The following is a 14,979-nucleotide window of genomic DNA, read 5'->3' as shown; positions in this document are numbered from 1 at the left end:
AGTGCTGCAAAAACTCCTCTAAAGATAGTAGCTAAGAAAGCAACCTTCCAGAGGCATTCAAAGAAGAACTCCTCGCAACGCCAAAGAAATGTCACGGTGACAGTAGGTAATGTCACCGATAAACAAAGTATAATCAAAGTGAAACCAAACTTGAAAGAAAATATCAATATAAAGGCTAAAAGTTTATTGGCGGGAAAGAAGGAATCTCCCGCGAAGGTTGTGAAAAGCGCCAGTAGTAACATAGCAGAAGCTTCAAAGATTAGTTTGAGGAATAGTGGTATGCTCAATTTATTAGGTAAGCATCGATTTGAATTAAAATATTTATAAATATTCTGTAATGCACTAAATTTAGTGATTTCTGCACTAAAGTTAGTGATTTCTGTCGTTTTCCTATAATGTTTTGTGTAGTTTCCTAGACGAAACTCTGGAATGTTGTTCTGAAGCTATTTTCTTGTGGCATTTTTACAATTTTAACTATTTAGAATGGGAAATAAGCCACAATATTATTAAAAAATGATTTTTATTAACGTTTCGACGCCCAAATATGTATGGTGGAGATATGTAGATGATGTGTTTTCAATATGGCCTCATAGATCAGAATTGTTGGATACATTCCTGAATATTATAAACGATCAAGAAGAGACAATAAAATTTACAATGGAAAAGGAATATAATAACTCCCTGCCTTTCCTCGATGTTTTAGTCTTAAAGAAGGATACTGGATATGAGACTCAAGTGTATAGAAAACCAACACATACCAACAGATATCTCAATTACAAATCAAATCACAACATCAACGTTAAAAAGGGAATCATAAAATCCTTATATGATAGAGCCAAAATTACTTGTTCTAACGAAAATTCCTTTTTAGAAGAAAAACAATTCTTAACATCTGTTTTATTAAAAAATGATTATCCTTTATCGTTTATAAATAAGGAATTGTCAAGATTGGATCGAATGGAACAGAACAACATAGAACGGGATCCTACAACATTCACAAGAAATAATACGAGGAAAATATCAATACCATACATAAAAGGACTATCCGAGAAACTTAAAACAATAGGAAATAAATTCAACATTTCAACAACATTCAAAACAACCAACACATTGAGATCTATTCTATCTAAAACTAAACCTAACAATGAACAAGAAAGGACAAAGAATTGTATTTATAAAATACCTTGTGAATGCGAACAGTTTTATATAGGTGAAACATCAAGACCATTAAACGTTAGAATAAGTGAACATCAATCTTATATTAAAAATAGAGAATTTGATAGATCTCAAATATGTCAACACGCATGGGATAATGAACATAGAGTTCAGTGGAGAGATTCAAGTATAGTCCTGAAAGAAACAGATAGTAAAAAGAGAAAAATCAAAGAAGCGGCTCTAATTATGCTAAACGAAACCAATTGTGTCGCAAATTCCTCGGTGGAATGCAGTAGGATGTGGATACCCATACTGAAAGAGGAAGTCAATAGAAAGAAAATACCACAATTAGTAAGTCAATAGTCGAGTTAGTACATATTTTATATTTTAGTATTACTTATATACCCATGTATTATTGATATTATTTATAATTTAAACAAAATTATAGTAAAGTCAGAATTTGGTATTAATTTTGAGAGTAAATTAAATGTAAGACCAAATACTTACGATGTCGGGATAGTATCACGAGGTTTTTCCTGGTTTTCCCTCGTGATTTACTATGAGATCTCTAACGCGAGAATTTTAATGTCACCGTTGCATGTGGTTGTCTTTTTAAAGACAGATCACATGCTATGATTTTTTTGTGACGGATATTCTTGAGTTGGGGTTGATTTCATGTAATCGAATGAACTATCTTTCAGTAAAGTCGTCCCAGGAACGCAACTCATAAATATTGGCAATATCATTTTAAAGTCTTCTACTTTAAAATGTATCATATGTATCTGAATTGCCGATATAAATGAGTCAAATTAAATAAATTATTAGAAGAATTTTTTTACTAAGCAACAACATTTTTGTTTATATTAATAGTATTTTGTATTTTGACAACGGCACCCGATTTGGGCGTCGAAACGTTAATAAAAATCATTTTTTAATAATATTGTGGCTTATTTCCCATTCTAAATAGTTGAAACTCTGGAACTCTCCATATTAAAATCTGATCTTTTGTATACAGTAACAGCCACGCTACTAGATACACGGGTACAGTGGCGGCTCGTGGTGATTTAAAATGGGTGTTTAATTATAGAATGTAATTATAGAAACGGTGAATAAAAGCCGATCGCAATTGCGGCACAGGTGAAAAAAATTTTGGGGAAAAAAACCCAGCGGGACCTAAGCGGATTAGTGAAACTATTATACTTTCCTGCTTCTCACCAAATTATATACAGAGAGAGTCTGTAATTTGGAATAAATTCAATATCTCAAATACTAATTGTTTTTTTGAAAAATGCTCAGACCCGTCGATTAGTATTTCAAATGGTCCTTTTTGACATACAAAATGTATACAGGGTGTCCCAATTTAGAGATATGACGTCATCGTTAATTTTCTTAAATGGCAACACTGTCATTTTGATAGCTATTTGGATAGGGTGTGTAAAGTTATATACAACTGCAAAATATCAAATTTTTATTCTCTACCATTTACAAGATAATAAAAAATAACAAAGTTATATCTGTAATTTGGAATAAATTCAATAATTAAAATACTAATTGTTTTTTTGAAAAATGCTCAGACACGTCGATTAGTATTTCAAATTGTCATTTTTGACATATAATAGCAATGTATACAGGGTGTCCCAATTTAGAGATATGACGTCATCATTGATTTTCTTAAATGGCAACACTGTTAATTTGATAGCTATTTTGATAGCATGTGTAAAGTTATACACAACTGCCTAATTTCAAATTTTTATTCCCTACCATTTACAACATAATAAAAAATAACAAAGTTATGAAAAACAAGTAGGTAATCAAAAAATAATAATTGAATTTAATTATTTCAATTAAGCAATATGTACCTACTCATAATGTTGCCCTCAATTATTGTCAAATTGTCAATGGGCAACGTTATGAGAATTTGCTTAATTGAAATAATTAAATTCAATTATTATTTGATTACTTGTTGTTCATAATTGTTATTTTTTATTATCTTGTAAATGGTAGGGAATAAAAATTTGAAATTTGGCAGTTGTGTATAACTTTACACAAGCTATCAAAGTAGCTATCAAAATGACAGTGTTGCCATTTAAGAAAATCAACGATGACGTCAATCTCTAAATTGGGACACCCTGTATACATTATTATTGTATGTCGAAAATGACAATTTGAAATATAAATTGACGGGTCTGAGCATTTTTCAAAAAACAACAATTAGTATTTTAATTATTGAATTTATTCCAAATTACAGATATAACTTTATTTTCTATTATCTTGTAAATGGTAGAGAATAAAAATTTGATATTTTGCAGTTGTGTATAACTCTACACACCCTATCAAAATAGCTATCAAAATGACAGTGTTGCCATTTAAGAAAATCAACGAAGACGTCATATCTCTAAATTGGGACACCCTGTATACATTATTATTGTATGTCAAAAAAGACAGTATGAAATACTAATCGACGGGTCTGAGAATTTTTCAAAAAAACAATTAGTATTTGAGATATTGAATTTATTCCAAATTACAGACTCTCTCTGTATTTACTTATTGCATAGGCGTTCGTTAAAAAATTATCAATAGTGAGTGCTTCGCCTGTTTAAATGTTGTGGAATATTAATCATTTTTTATTATTTATGTATGGTAGGTATACATAAAATCTGCAACTAATTTCGATTAAATAATGCATTCATTTCCACACCACCATTGAGGTAAAATGCAAGGCGCGTTTTTTTCCTATACCCAGAATCTAATAATTGGCGAACATCAATATTGCCAATATCTGAGAGTTCCAATTCATTTTTTAAATGAATTTGGGAAGATCCGTGTTTTTTAATTATTGTTGATAAATGAGATAAATCCCAAACGCCCGTTTTTGTCCACTCTGAAGAAAGAGTTTCATTCTTTGAAAATACTAAACGTGGAAAACAAAACAAAGAATGTAGTTTATCACACCCGCACAGCCACGGAGTTTTTTAATATTCTTCAACTTTAAAGCAACGTTGAAACTTTTTGTTTTTTATAGCACATTATTGTATCTCCGGCCGAGGTGGACCATTATTTTTTATAAGAAGTCGATTTTCAAAACTATTTGCATTTTCTTTTATAAATTCCACTGAATAAGGCTCCATCATAAAACCATTAATATTGTATTTAAGATTTAACCGTATTTAACTAAATCCCACAACAGAAAATTCCAAACTGAACCGAAACGGTCCTCCACTTCTCTCTGTGTGCACTGCACAAATGCTCACTGTTTTAAATAGGCGAAATGCTTTTTCACGGATTTTAAGATTTCTCTTTCTAACTACAGGCTGAGGCTAATACTGGCTGGTTCAATTTGAATTCTGCACCAGAGCATAGTATCTGTACTTGCCACGTGCATCCAGCGGCGTATAGCAAGTAAATATGATTAATAAATAAAGTTGTTTTAATGATTTTATGATATTAAAAAAATATTTTAATAATATAACATTTATGAGATTAAAAAAAACTGTATTGAGATTAAAAAATATTTTAATAATATTATAATATTTTTTATGAGATTAAAAAAAACTGTATTTAATGAACTTTTATTGGGTGTTCACTGCACAAGTGAACCAATGGAGAAACCGCCCCTGCACGGGTATATTCAGCTAATATAGTCCTGGACCCTTCACTTGTTGCACTGTTTACTTTTATGTCTACTGACGTCTAGAACGTCAGAAAATGTATAGAAACCGAATATAAACATAGAAAGCTGACAGTTTATAGAACAGTTGTTTTTGAAGCTTATAGCTGTCATTGTGTTAAAGTTGTAAAAGTTATAAAGTATTGTAATATTGTTGGTATTTGAATAAAGTTTTTATAAAGTAGAGTAACAATACTATTTAGCGCTGCATAATTTGGAATGGAGCGTGAAAGTTAATGGAATTCTCATAAATACAATCAGATATGCAGACGATACAGTTATTTTAAGTGATGACATAAATGGATTACAATGCCTTTTAAAAGCCATTGACACAGTGGGAAGAGAGTTTGGCCTAAACATAAACGATTCAAAAAACAAAATACATGGTGTTTAGCCGTTTGGCACATCAAGATTCACGGTTATATGTTGATGGTCATATGACCATCATTGGTTGCATGGTTGCCAATGACTGAACAACTAGATCCAGATAAATATATAAAATGTAGAATCAAGATAGCCCGCACATTTTTAAAAATGAGGTCATTCTGTTGTTCTGAAGGTATTTCCTTGTGGCATTTTTGCAATTGCAATTTCAAAATACTGTATTTTGACAACGACATCCGATTTGGACGTCGAAACGTTAATAAAATAATTTTTTTAGTTAAATTGTGGCTTATTTCCCATTTATAATAGTTAATTGAGGTCATTCTTCTGCAATGATAACTTGCAACTTCAACTTCGAAAGCGCATGATTAAATGTTACATTTGGTCAGTCCTCTTATACGGTGTCGAAGCATGGACATTAAAAATATCTATCATTATCATTAATCGTTTGGAGGCCTTTGCAATGTGGCTGCACAGACGTACACTAAAAATACCATGTACGGCTATGCTGACAAATGTGGCAGTCTTTAAGAGAGCAAATGCTGCTCCCGAGCTGCTTGATAACATCACATAGAAAGATGGCCTATTTTAAACACGAAGTAAGGGGAGACCGATATAATGTTCTTCAACTTATTATGATGGGTAAAATCAAAGGACGCAGAGGAATTGGTAGAAAACAGACCTCTTGGTTGAAGAATATCAGGGAGTGGACATGAATAAAAAAAGCAGATCAACTGCAGTAGACTCTCTATAACGAACACGGTTATTACGAGGTTTCGCTTATAACGAGGTACACTAGATGTCCCCAGAATCTGAACTCATGTTCAACTAGTCGTTATTAGCAACTTAACCCCAATTTACACCCCTATTCAAGTAGTTCACTACATTAAAGAGAAGTTAGATATTAAGGAATATATTCGATGTTACGCCCTACTTTAAGACGCCAACACAGCAACTGGTTCCTCATTAAAAATAGGCATAAAATCAAAAACGTCCATCGACTTATTATTTAATAAGGAAATTTGGCCACCTGGTGTCAACATTAAATGGTCCACAGAATCATCATACTCTGAACCAAAGACTTCATCTGAACAAAATATGAATCCGAAGTACAATAGAAGCCCGGTTAGCTTGGAAAATCCAATTACCATTCCAAGCAACAACAAAAATGAAGTTGAAAACACAAATATATTTACAGACAAGCAGGCCATCACAGTTTGCAAATCCAAAGAGCCTTTCCGTTCCCATATCAATTTTATTAAGAAAGATACTTTGGAACCATCCATAAATTTGGATCCTTTAACACGACCAAGAGTTAGACTAACTAATAACTCGAACAGTCGATACCTTCTTGCAAGATTAAGGGAACCGGATATCTTAAAAGCAATTAAACTACATCTTGCTTTTCTTCACGACCAGCCGTCTTCTGTATTTTATGATGGATACACCAACACCAGCGTGAAACTCTTTTTGGCTTCCGAAGGACTACCTACTACGACCGAAGAACTACGAAAAGTTCTTCTAGAATTTAACCATGCCTACGGAATTGGTCCAGCTGAAGTGGAAGCTGATCTTGCCGCTTATAGGTCCTACCTCAGTTCGGAAAGAATTATACACCTACAAAAGTCAAGGGAATGCCACCGAAGCTATTATTCCACTGGCTCTCCAAAGCGAAATTTTTAAACATCACGACGTGTTCTGAGGGACTAGAAACCTCAAATTATTTTAGTGATGACAACTTTGGCATGGTTCTGATTAATATTCGTTCTATAAGAAATAAAACTGATGAATTATTTTTGTTTCTGGAGGAATTAGGATTTCCCCCGATAGTTGCGGTTACAGAGCACTGGCTTGAAGTCAACGAGCCTTTTTTTGTAGAAAAATATACCACAATTGCCAGGTATGATCGCCCAAGTTCGGCTCATGGAGGCACCCTAATTCTCTCTAGAAATAATGATTTTTCTCCGGTAACAAAATACGACTTTTTGTTAAGTGAATCCGTCTTTGAGTTTTCCTTAGTTTATAATAAAAATCTTAATCTTTACATTATTTGCATTTATAGATCACCTGACTCTGCCGTGGAACTATTTTTTCAAAACCTGCTAAATTTGTTAGATGACCTGCCTCATAAAAGCAGAAAAATTCTATGCGGTGACTTTAACATTAATTATGCTGCTGCTTGTGCTACCCAAGTGTCCCTGGTCAACATATTTGAATCGTATGGTCTCTCAATGCACGTTAATTCTCCTACAAGGATTACAAAAACTACATCTACCATAATCGATTATATTGTCTCAGATTTCTCACCCCTTGATGTCTGCTCTACAGTTATTAATGCGGGACTATCTGATCATGAAGCAGTGTATACGAAGTTTAACATCTTCAGCAAACCCTCCTCAGAACCCAGACGTTTAGGTAGGATTTTTTCCGCCCAGAATTTTCGTAAATTCCAAAATTTATGCTTAACTTCTGAGTGGCAGTTTCCTTCTATGGACGTGGACTATAATTTCAGTGTTTTTCTAGATAAGCTTATCCGCATCTTCAATAAAGCTTTTCCTTTAATTCCTATTAAGCCAAAACATCGAAAACCTTGGGTTACGAAAGGTATCTGCATATCAGCCAAGAATATGCGTTCACTTTTATACATCAAGAAATTTACTACCAATGTTTCTGTCACTGAATATATCACGAAGTACAGGACAACATATCTAAAACTTGTCAAATCAGCTAAAAAAGCCTATTATCAAAATCGTCTGGGAAGCTCTAAAAGTGTTGCAAAAGAAACCTGGTCTATAATAAACGATCTTCGAAATAAAACTCACACAGCTCAATCATTTTCCCTTCCAAATCCTGAGAGTCTAAACGATTACTGCGTTAATGTCAGTAAAAATATAACATCAACTATTTTGCCGCAAAAAGATCCCATTTCCTATCTCCCTAATTCAAGAAAGGTCTCGAATTCATTCTTTTTAAAACCAGTCGATAACTCTGAACTGACCCAAACAATCAATAGTATTAAAAGCAAATCATCCTGTAGTACTTATGGACTATCTATAAAAATTTTCTCTAATCTCACAGAAAATGTGTTGGAAATCCTCGTCTCACTAATTAATGATTCCTTCGAAAAAGGTCAATTTCCAGAGTGCCTAAAGACAACCACTATTATTCCTCTTCATAAGGGTGGCGAAAAATCTAATGCCTGCAACTATAGACCTATTGCCTTACTACCGGTACTCTCCAAAATTATTGAGAGACTCATTAAAACTCGACTTATGTCCTTTATCGTTGATAACAACATTTTATCTCAAAATCAATTCGGCTTTTTAACTAATAAATGTACCACTTATGCCATGTTTTCTGTACTACATGAGGTTTATCAAGCACTAAACAATAATTTTTATACTGCCACTGTTTTATGTGACTATGCCAAAGCTTTTGATTGTGTAAATCACGACATCTTGATTAAAAAACTAAATTTCTATGGAATTAGAGGTATTTCTTTGAATTGGTTCCAATCCTACTTGAATAATAGGAAACAACTAGTTAGAGCAAATGATACTGACTCTAGTCTCAAAAACATTGTATGTGGAGTACCGCAAGGTTCAGTATTGGGTCCTCTTCTGTTCCTTATCTTTATAAATGACATCACTAATTTAAAAATCGATGGGAAAATTTTTCTTTTTGCTGATGATACCAGTATCACTTGGAGCAACTCAACTATAGCATCTCTTCATGAAACTATAACTTCGGATCTACTGACGATAAAGACCTGGTCTGACTCTAATTTACTCTCTTTTAATGTAGATAAAACGGTAGCATTATCCTATAAAGGAGCTCTTCAACCTTTGCCTCTTAATAACAGTCAGATCAGTACCGTTGATTCTGTAAAATTTCTTGGTATTTTTTTAGACAGCAACCTCAAATGGTCCCTTCATATCGATTCGTTAAGTAAGAAACTCGCCTCAGCTTGCTTTGCAATAAGATCTGTCTCAAGGGAACTCAATTTAGCATCTTCTAAAATAACATATTTTTCATTATTCGAGTCTCATCTTCGATATGGTCTTCCTTTTTGGGGTTCTAGTACAGCTGCTCAATTTGAGGTTATTTTTAAATTGCAAAAAAGAGCAATAAGGTATCTGTTTGGCCTCAGAAGATCTACACATTGCAGAAGTTACTTCAGGAATCACGGAATTTTAACACTTCCATCTTTATATATTCTAGAAACGGTTTGTTTAATTCGTAAACACCTTCATGCCTTTCCAGCAAGGCCCAATCATCTTTACTCCACCAGAAATTCAATCTTTGATATTTGCACTGATTTGGTAAATTACCGATCCCATGCACTGAGTTAGTAAAGAAATCTATATTATATTTCGCAAAAAAACTTTACAACCATCTGCCTTTACAACTTAAATCTGCAACATCTTTCCCAAAATTCCGTAAACTGACAAAAGCCTATCTATCTGAAAGACCATATTATTCAATAGAAGAATTTCTTAATGAATAACTAAGAAAATTGGGTTTCATACGCAGTAGCTTAAACTGTCAATTCCTAATGTTGTATTTTAGTTGTTGTAAGTATGTTCAACTTTCAATTTGCAATGTATATAAATTTTGCAATTAATTGTTTTTGTCTTTGGTTTTATATCTTATTTACTGTATATTGACGATTTATCTAATTTTATTGAATTGTAGTTGTTATTTGTTATTTCTTGTTGATATTATTTTTCTTTTGACTGTATGTAAGCTTTGTCCATAAAATTGTAAAAATTTTCAGTGACAATAAAGCATATTTCTATTCTATTCTATGCCTTAGGGCGAATATATCTGAATATTCTTCACATAAAGATACTAATTTATCGCGTATGTATTCTGGAATGTCTAACCTCAATGATTCCCGTAATTCCTTTTTCCTATCCTTGCTGTCGTTAATCAGTCTATATATGTTGAGTAATTGAATGTCTAAGGTCCTAATTGTGTGTGTTTCTACATATACTGTTTCGTAGGTTGTGTTCAAAATTTTGATGTATGGATTATTACTTGAAATAATTGCTCTCGCTATGAATATTCCTGGTTGTATCTCCTGTTGTTCCACTATCCTGTCGTTCTTCAGCGTTTGAAAATTTTTTACGACCCACGTAAATTTCACATGTAGGCGGTATTATTATCGTGTCATTATCTATATTATCCAAAATGTTCGTTCTAATATAACAATCATTGTCATCTTTAATGTGCATTTTAAGGTTAGCGTAATCCAGTATGCATTGAAAATTTGAAATAAAGTCTCTCCCAATGATTCCGTCTGTTGGAATGGGAAAGTTAGGTTCAACTAATTGAAAGATATGCTCGAATCGACTTTCTTTTACTTCTAGTGTAGTTTCAACTTCTCCCGTTGTCTGTAATTCTCCTTTAGTTACTCCTTTTATTTTCGCCTTCGTGTTTGGTTTCACATGTTCCTTCATAAAATCTTGTGAACATTTCAGTATTGAAATATCGGCTCCTGTGTCTATGATGAATGTATTTGTCTGTTCTAGGATTCCTGTTCTCATTTGTACAAAATTCGATAAGTTTAAATCGAAGTTGTAAATATTATATTCCATTTCTGACTGTGTGTTTCCATTGTCTTGTTCATTCAAAACCCCAACTGCGGGTTTTCTGGTTCCTCTTGACTATCCTCTAACTCTAGTAGCCTTACGTTCCTGTTACGTCCTCCTCTCTGGTTTCCTCTGTATGTTTGGTTGTTAAATTGTCTATATCCTCTGTTCGAATAGTTCCGTTGGTTTTCCGTTGCCTCTGCTTCGTTCCGTTGTCCGAAGGTATTTCTTCTCCCTCTATCGTATTTGTTATGGTATCCTCTTCTGTATTGCTGCTGTCCTCTCATATTCTCGTAATTCGTCCTATAATTTAACACTCTTCCCTGTGTGTTCTCTTCTGTCGTATCAATTGATAAAAATTTGGATACTACTTCCTGCGGTGTTGTGAAATTACCTGCCTCCAATATTAACTTAGCTTTATCTGTATTAACGTTTCGTTTCATTGTTGCTACAACTGTTTCCGCTGTGTATTTTTTCGCTAATTCCAATGGCATTCCTTCCGCGATGTATGCCACCTTTAACTGTTCTGCTAGTTCTTCTATTTCAGATGCGTACACTGCAGCATCTTTATACCCTTCCCTTTTCTTTGCTAACTTGTCTATCACAGTTTTCGGATTGTCGCCTCTTAATTCCTTCTTCAGTGCCGCGGCTATAAGTGGAATCGTATCTTCTGCAGTTATCAGGTTTCTAGCCTTATTGGTCAATCTTGTCTTTATTAATGTTATCGCTGTTTCTTCATGTCCTTCTGCTATTTTTCAAAGTAGTTCTAATACGTCTAAAAATGGTTGTAGTTTACCTGCGCTTCCTTCGAACTCGTTGGGCAATACTTTGCTTGCGATATTCAAAAATTCGTTGATCGTCAGAGCCATGTTTATATCTCGCTTTATATCGCTTTGTTCCTCTTCTATTTCCTCGTCACTTTTCCCCTCTTCTATTTCCTCGTCGCTTTGTTCTTCTTCTATTTCCTTGTCAATTGGCTGATGTATTGAACTTGGGACTACTGTTCTTAAGTTTACTGCTTGAAATGAGCGTATAACTTTATCTCTGATTTTCCCAAAATATTTGTTGCACGTCTCTCTTTGTTTGTCTGTTAATGCTTCCCAATTTTTCCTTGTCAACTATGTGAATTTGTTATATGATTTAATTAATTGTGTCGTTACCTCTTCTTGTACTTCCTTAGATTTAGGTCATTTCTTCTTCAAAACCCCTTTGCTTTGCGTTGTAACTTCTTGTGTAATCTCCTCAATTATTTTGACGAAGTCTTCCCAATAAACCTTGGATGCTACTCATTTATTCATAATACTTATCTCTCATTTATTCCTGTACTTCGTAACGAACGCATAAAATCTTACGAGGTGTAGTAAAATTGTCAAATAAAATAGTATGTCAAAAATATTAAATTGCAATAAAAATCATATCAATCATTATAAATCATCATAAAAATCGGTTTGATAGAAATCGGTAAAAATAATAATTGGATAAAAAGTTGGTAAAGGTAAAAATATATGCTAGTAAATATATAAAAATCATATAAAAATGTAAAAATGTATCAATACGTCCTATAGATAGCCATAATACATGAAAAAAATTCTCGATAATAGATTCTAGATAATAGATAAGTAATTAAAAATAGATTAAGTAGATAAAAATAGGTAAAAATTAGATTATGTGTATCTTACATTACGGTTATATTATTATTATATTATATGATTATACGAATTAGGACTATATCGTGGAAATACCATAAGAATAAAATAATATGGACTTACCCCTTTAAACGTCTATGTTCGCTGTTGATCTCGCCAATCCACGATGAATGTTTCTTTTGAGGTTCCTTCGGTGCGCCTTCCATAACGACCATGCCAATCTTAGGATCAGAACTGCCGTAATTATATAAAGCAGGACCTTCAGTTCTGTATCGGGTTTGACGTCCTTATTCTTGACGATGAAGTTGCTATTCACACTCCATTCTCCTGAACTTCATCCTTGGGCGACTTTCCTCCCATACTCGTTCCTGCGTTCTATCCTGGCAGGATCGCCATATGGTGGTACTCCACCCTCAGGAACGTCCCATGTTGGCTGGGGGTAGTTACCCCCTATGATAGGGGTTGATGAAGTAAACACTACTTGCTGTATACGTATTTATTTACCAACTCTAAGTATAACAGTAAAGAGTTGCTGTGCTTACGGTATAACCATCTGAACGAATAATAATTGATAACAGATCGAATTAGAATGAATCACGCTTCTTCTGCTGGATGTATAAGTAAAGTGTAAGGTGTTGTTGTTTTGAATGCTGATACAGCGTGGCCGTGAATTACAATAATATTGACTAGCTGACCAAGCGTTATTGCCGATTAGTGTACTTGTGTTGAGAAATCTGTGTCACCTACTTAATTGAAAACAAACGTTCTGTTTGTTTTTCTAGGGCATTTAAAAATTAAATGACTCTGTGTTGCTCTTATTTTTGGATGCTGATAATCCTAATACAAACTGGAGAACACACATTTTTATGAAGCGTAAACAACTTGGTCTCAAATTACACAATCTATACTGGCTGATTGGTCATAAATCATCACTTTCGATGAAAAATAAAGTACTTGTCTACAAAGCAATTTTGAAGCCAATATGGAGTTACGGGATCCAACTTTGGGGTACTGCATCAAACTCCAATATCGAAATCTTGGAGAGGTTCCAGTCGAAGGTTCTTCGAATAATCACAAATACCCCATGGTATGTTGTAAATAATATTATTAGACGCGATCTAGAAATTGCAACAGTAAAAGAAGAAATTACTAACTTCGCACAGAAATATGAAGACAGACTGACACAACATCCAAATGTACTAGCCAGAAACCTGATGAGACAACCAATCAGACGAAGACTTAGACGAAATACACCTAGTGAGTTACCATCGCGATTTTAGTTATATGTGCCGTAATTCCTAGAGACAAACAATTTTATATCTGTGTAAAATATTTGAAAAGAAAATGATTAATGAATCATTTTCTCCAAGTCACCTACACTAGTGGTCACAACATTTACTCATTGTAACTTGTTTTACATATTGTAAATAAATTGGGACGTTAAATAAAAAAAAACGACTTCCAACTTTTTTTATATAGGTATTTATTTTTTTGACTTGTTTTGCTTTCTTATTTTTATGTTTTGTTACGTTTTTGTTTTTATTTTAACAATAAAAATGATTTCTTTTGTTTTTCTATTCAAATAACACCTCCTCTAATTTTTTACACCTAAACCGTTATGACCGCCTAGAGACGATCTACCTTCTTTCTCATCTGGAGGTCAAACTATAATAGATATTTAAAAAATGAACATGAAATTAATTCTAACACTCAAATTACCCTAAGTAAGTTGTTTGTTCTGAAAGCTATTGTTATTCCTTTCTTTTTTATGCGTTTGGCTCGAATCAACCAATATAGCAATGTTTATGTTTCAGGTACTTCTAGTAGATCGACCAAAAACTCATGTCCAGCCAAAACGCCACATCAAAAATTCGAATCCAAGTTTAATACCAAAACTCTTAAAAAGAAAATCCAGCAGAAAACAGAAAGTATAAAAAGAAACGTGATGCGAAAGAAGTAGATATAAAAATGTTTATCATTATTTTAAGTCTAGTTTAAAAACATAATTTCTTTATATATTTTTAACAGTAATATACAAAATGGGGTTTATTTAATTTTTAATTTCGAATTGTACTGAACACTTAAGTTATACTACTTTAGAATTCGTTTGAGAATGTTTTTCGTTCTGGATTTGTATAAGTTAGTAAGTTAATGTTGCACGTTCATGGTTGAATCATACGTTAATGTTTGGAGTGTTTTTTAAAATTTCTATCGGATTTTAACTCTTTGCGGGCGACATTTCTGATTCTAGACCATCCTGCAGAAGGTTGTCATATAGCTTGCCGATCATTATGCATGTTATACTAGTAACCTATTACAGTGGTGGTGGGGTTTCAACTACAGGTGCAAAATTAATCGGAAACTCAGATTTTTCTTAAAAACGCGTTTAAAAAAGTTTGCGATGTTCCCAATTGAGTATTTAATGATAAACAAGATTTAAAAGTCAAATTTATTACAAATTAACTCTGTGTTACAATGTAACACAGAAAAAAGAACAAAAAGTTTGATAATCTGCAAAGAAATAAAAATTAAT

At 33.1% G+C, this 14,979-nt stretch overlaps 1 protein-coding gene across 1 annotated transcript in view; it reads left to right on the top strand.

The window, feature by feature from the left end:
- LOC126881969 (protein phosphatase 1D) overlaps nucleotides 1-14,495 on the top strand; it is a 53,128-nt gene extending 38,633 nt beyond the window's left edge. Inside the window, exons 8-9 of the mRNA XM_050646716.1 lie at nucleotides 1-295; nucleotides 14,261-14,495. Of these exons, the coding sequence (XP_050502673.1) occupies nucleotides 1-295; nucleotides 14,261-14,406 (441 nt within the window). The 3' untranslated portion in view covers nucleotides 14,407-14,495. The remainder of the gene's footprint in view (nucleotides 296-14,260) is intronic.
- Nucleotides 14,496-14,979: the final 484 nt, after the last annotated feature.

The sequence above is a fragment of the Diabrotica virgifera genome, chromosome 3 (assembly GCF_917563875.1).
Source record: "Diabrotica virgifera virgifera chromosome 3, PGI_DIABVI_V3a".
Taxonomy (NCBI): Eukaryota; Metazoa; Arthropoda; class Insecta; order Coleoptera; family Chrysomelidae; genus Diabrotica; species Diabrotica virgifera.
The sequence above is the reverse complement of the archived record's forward strand: the minus strand, read 5'-3'. Positions and strand labels throughout refer to the sequence as shown.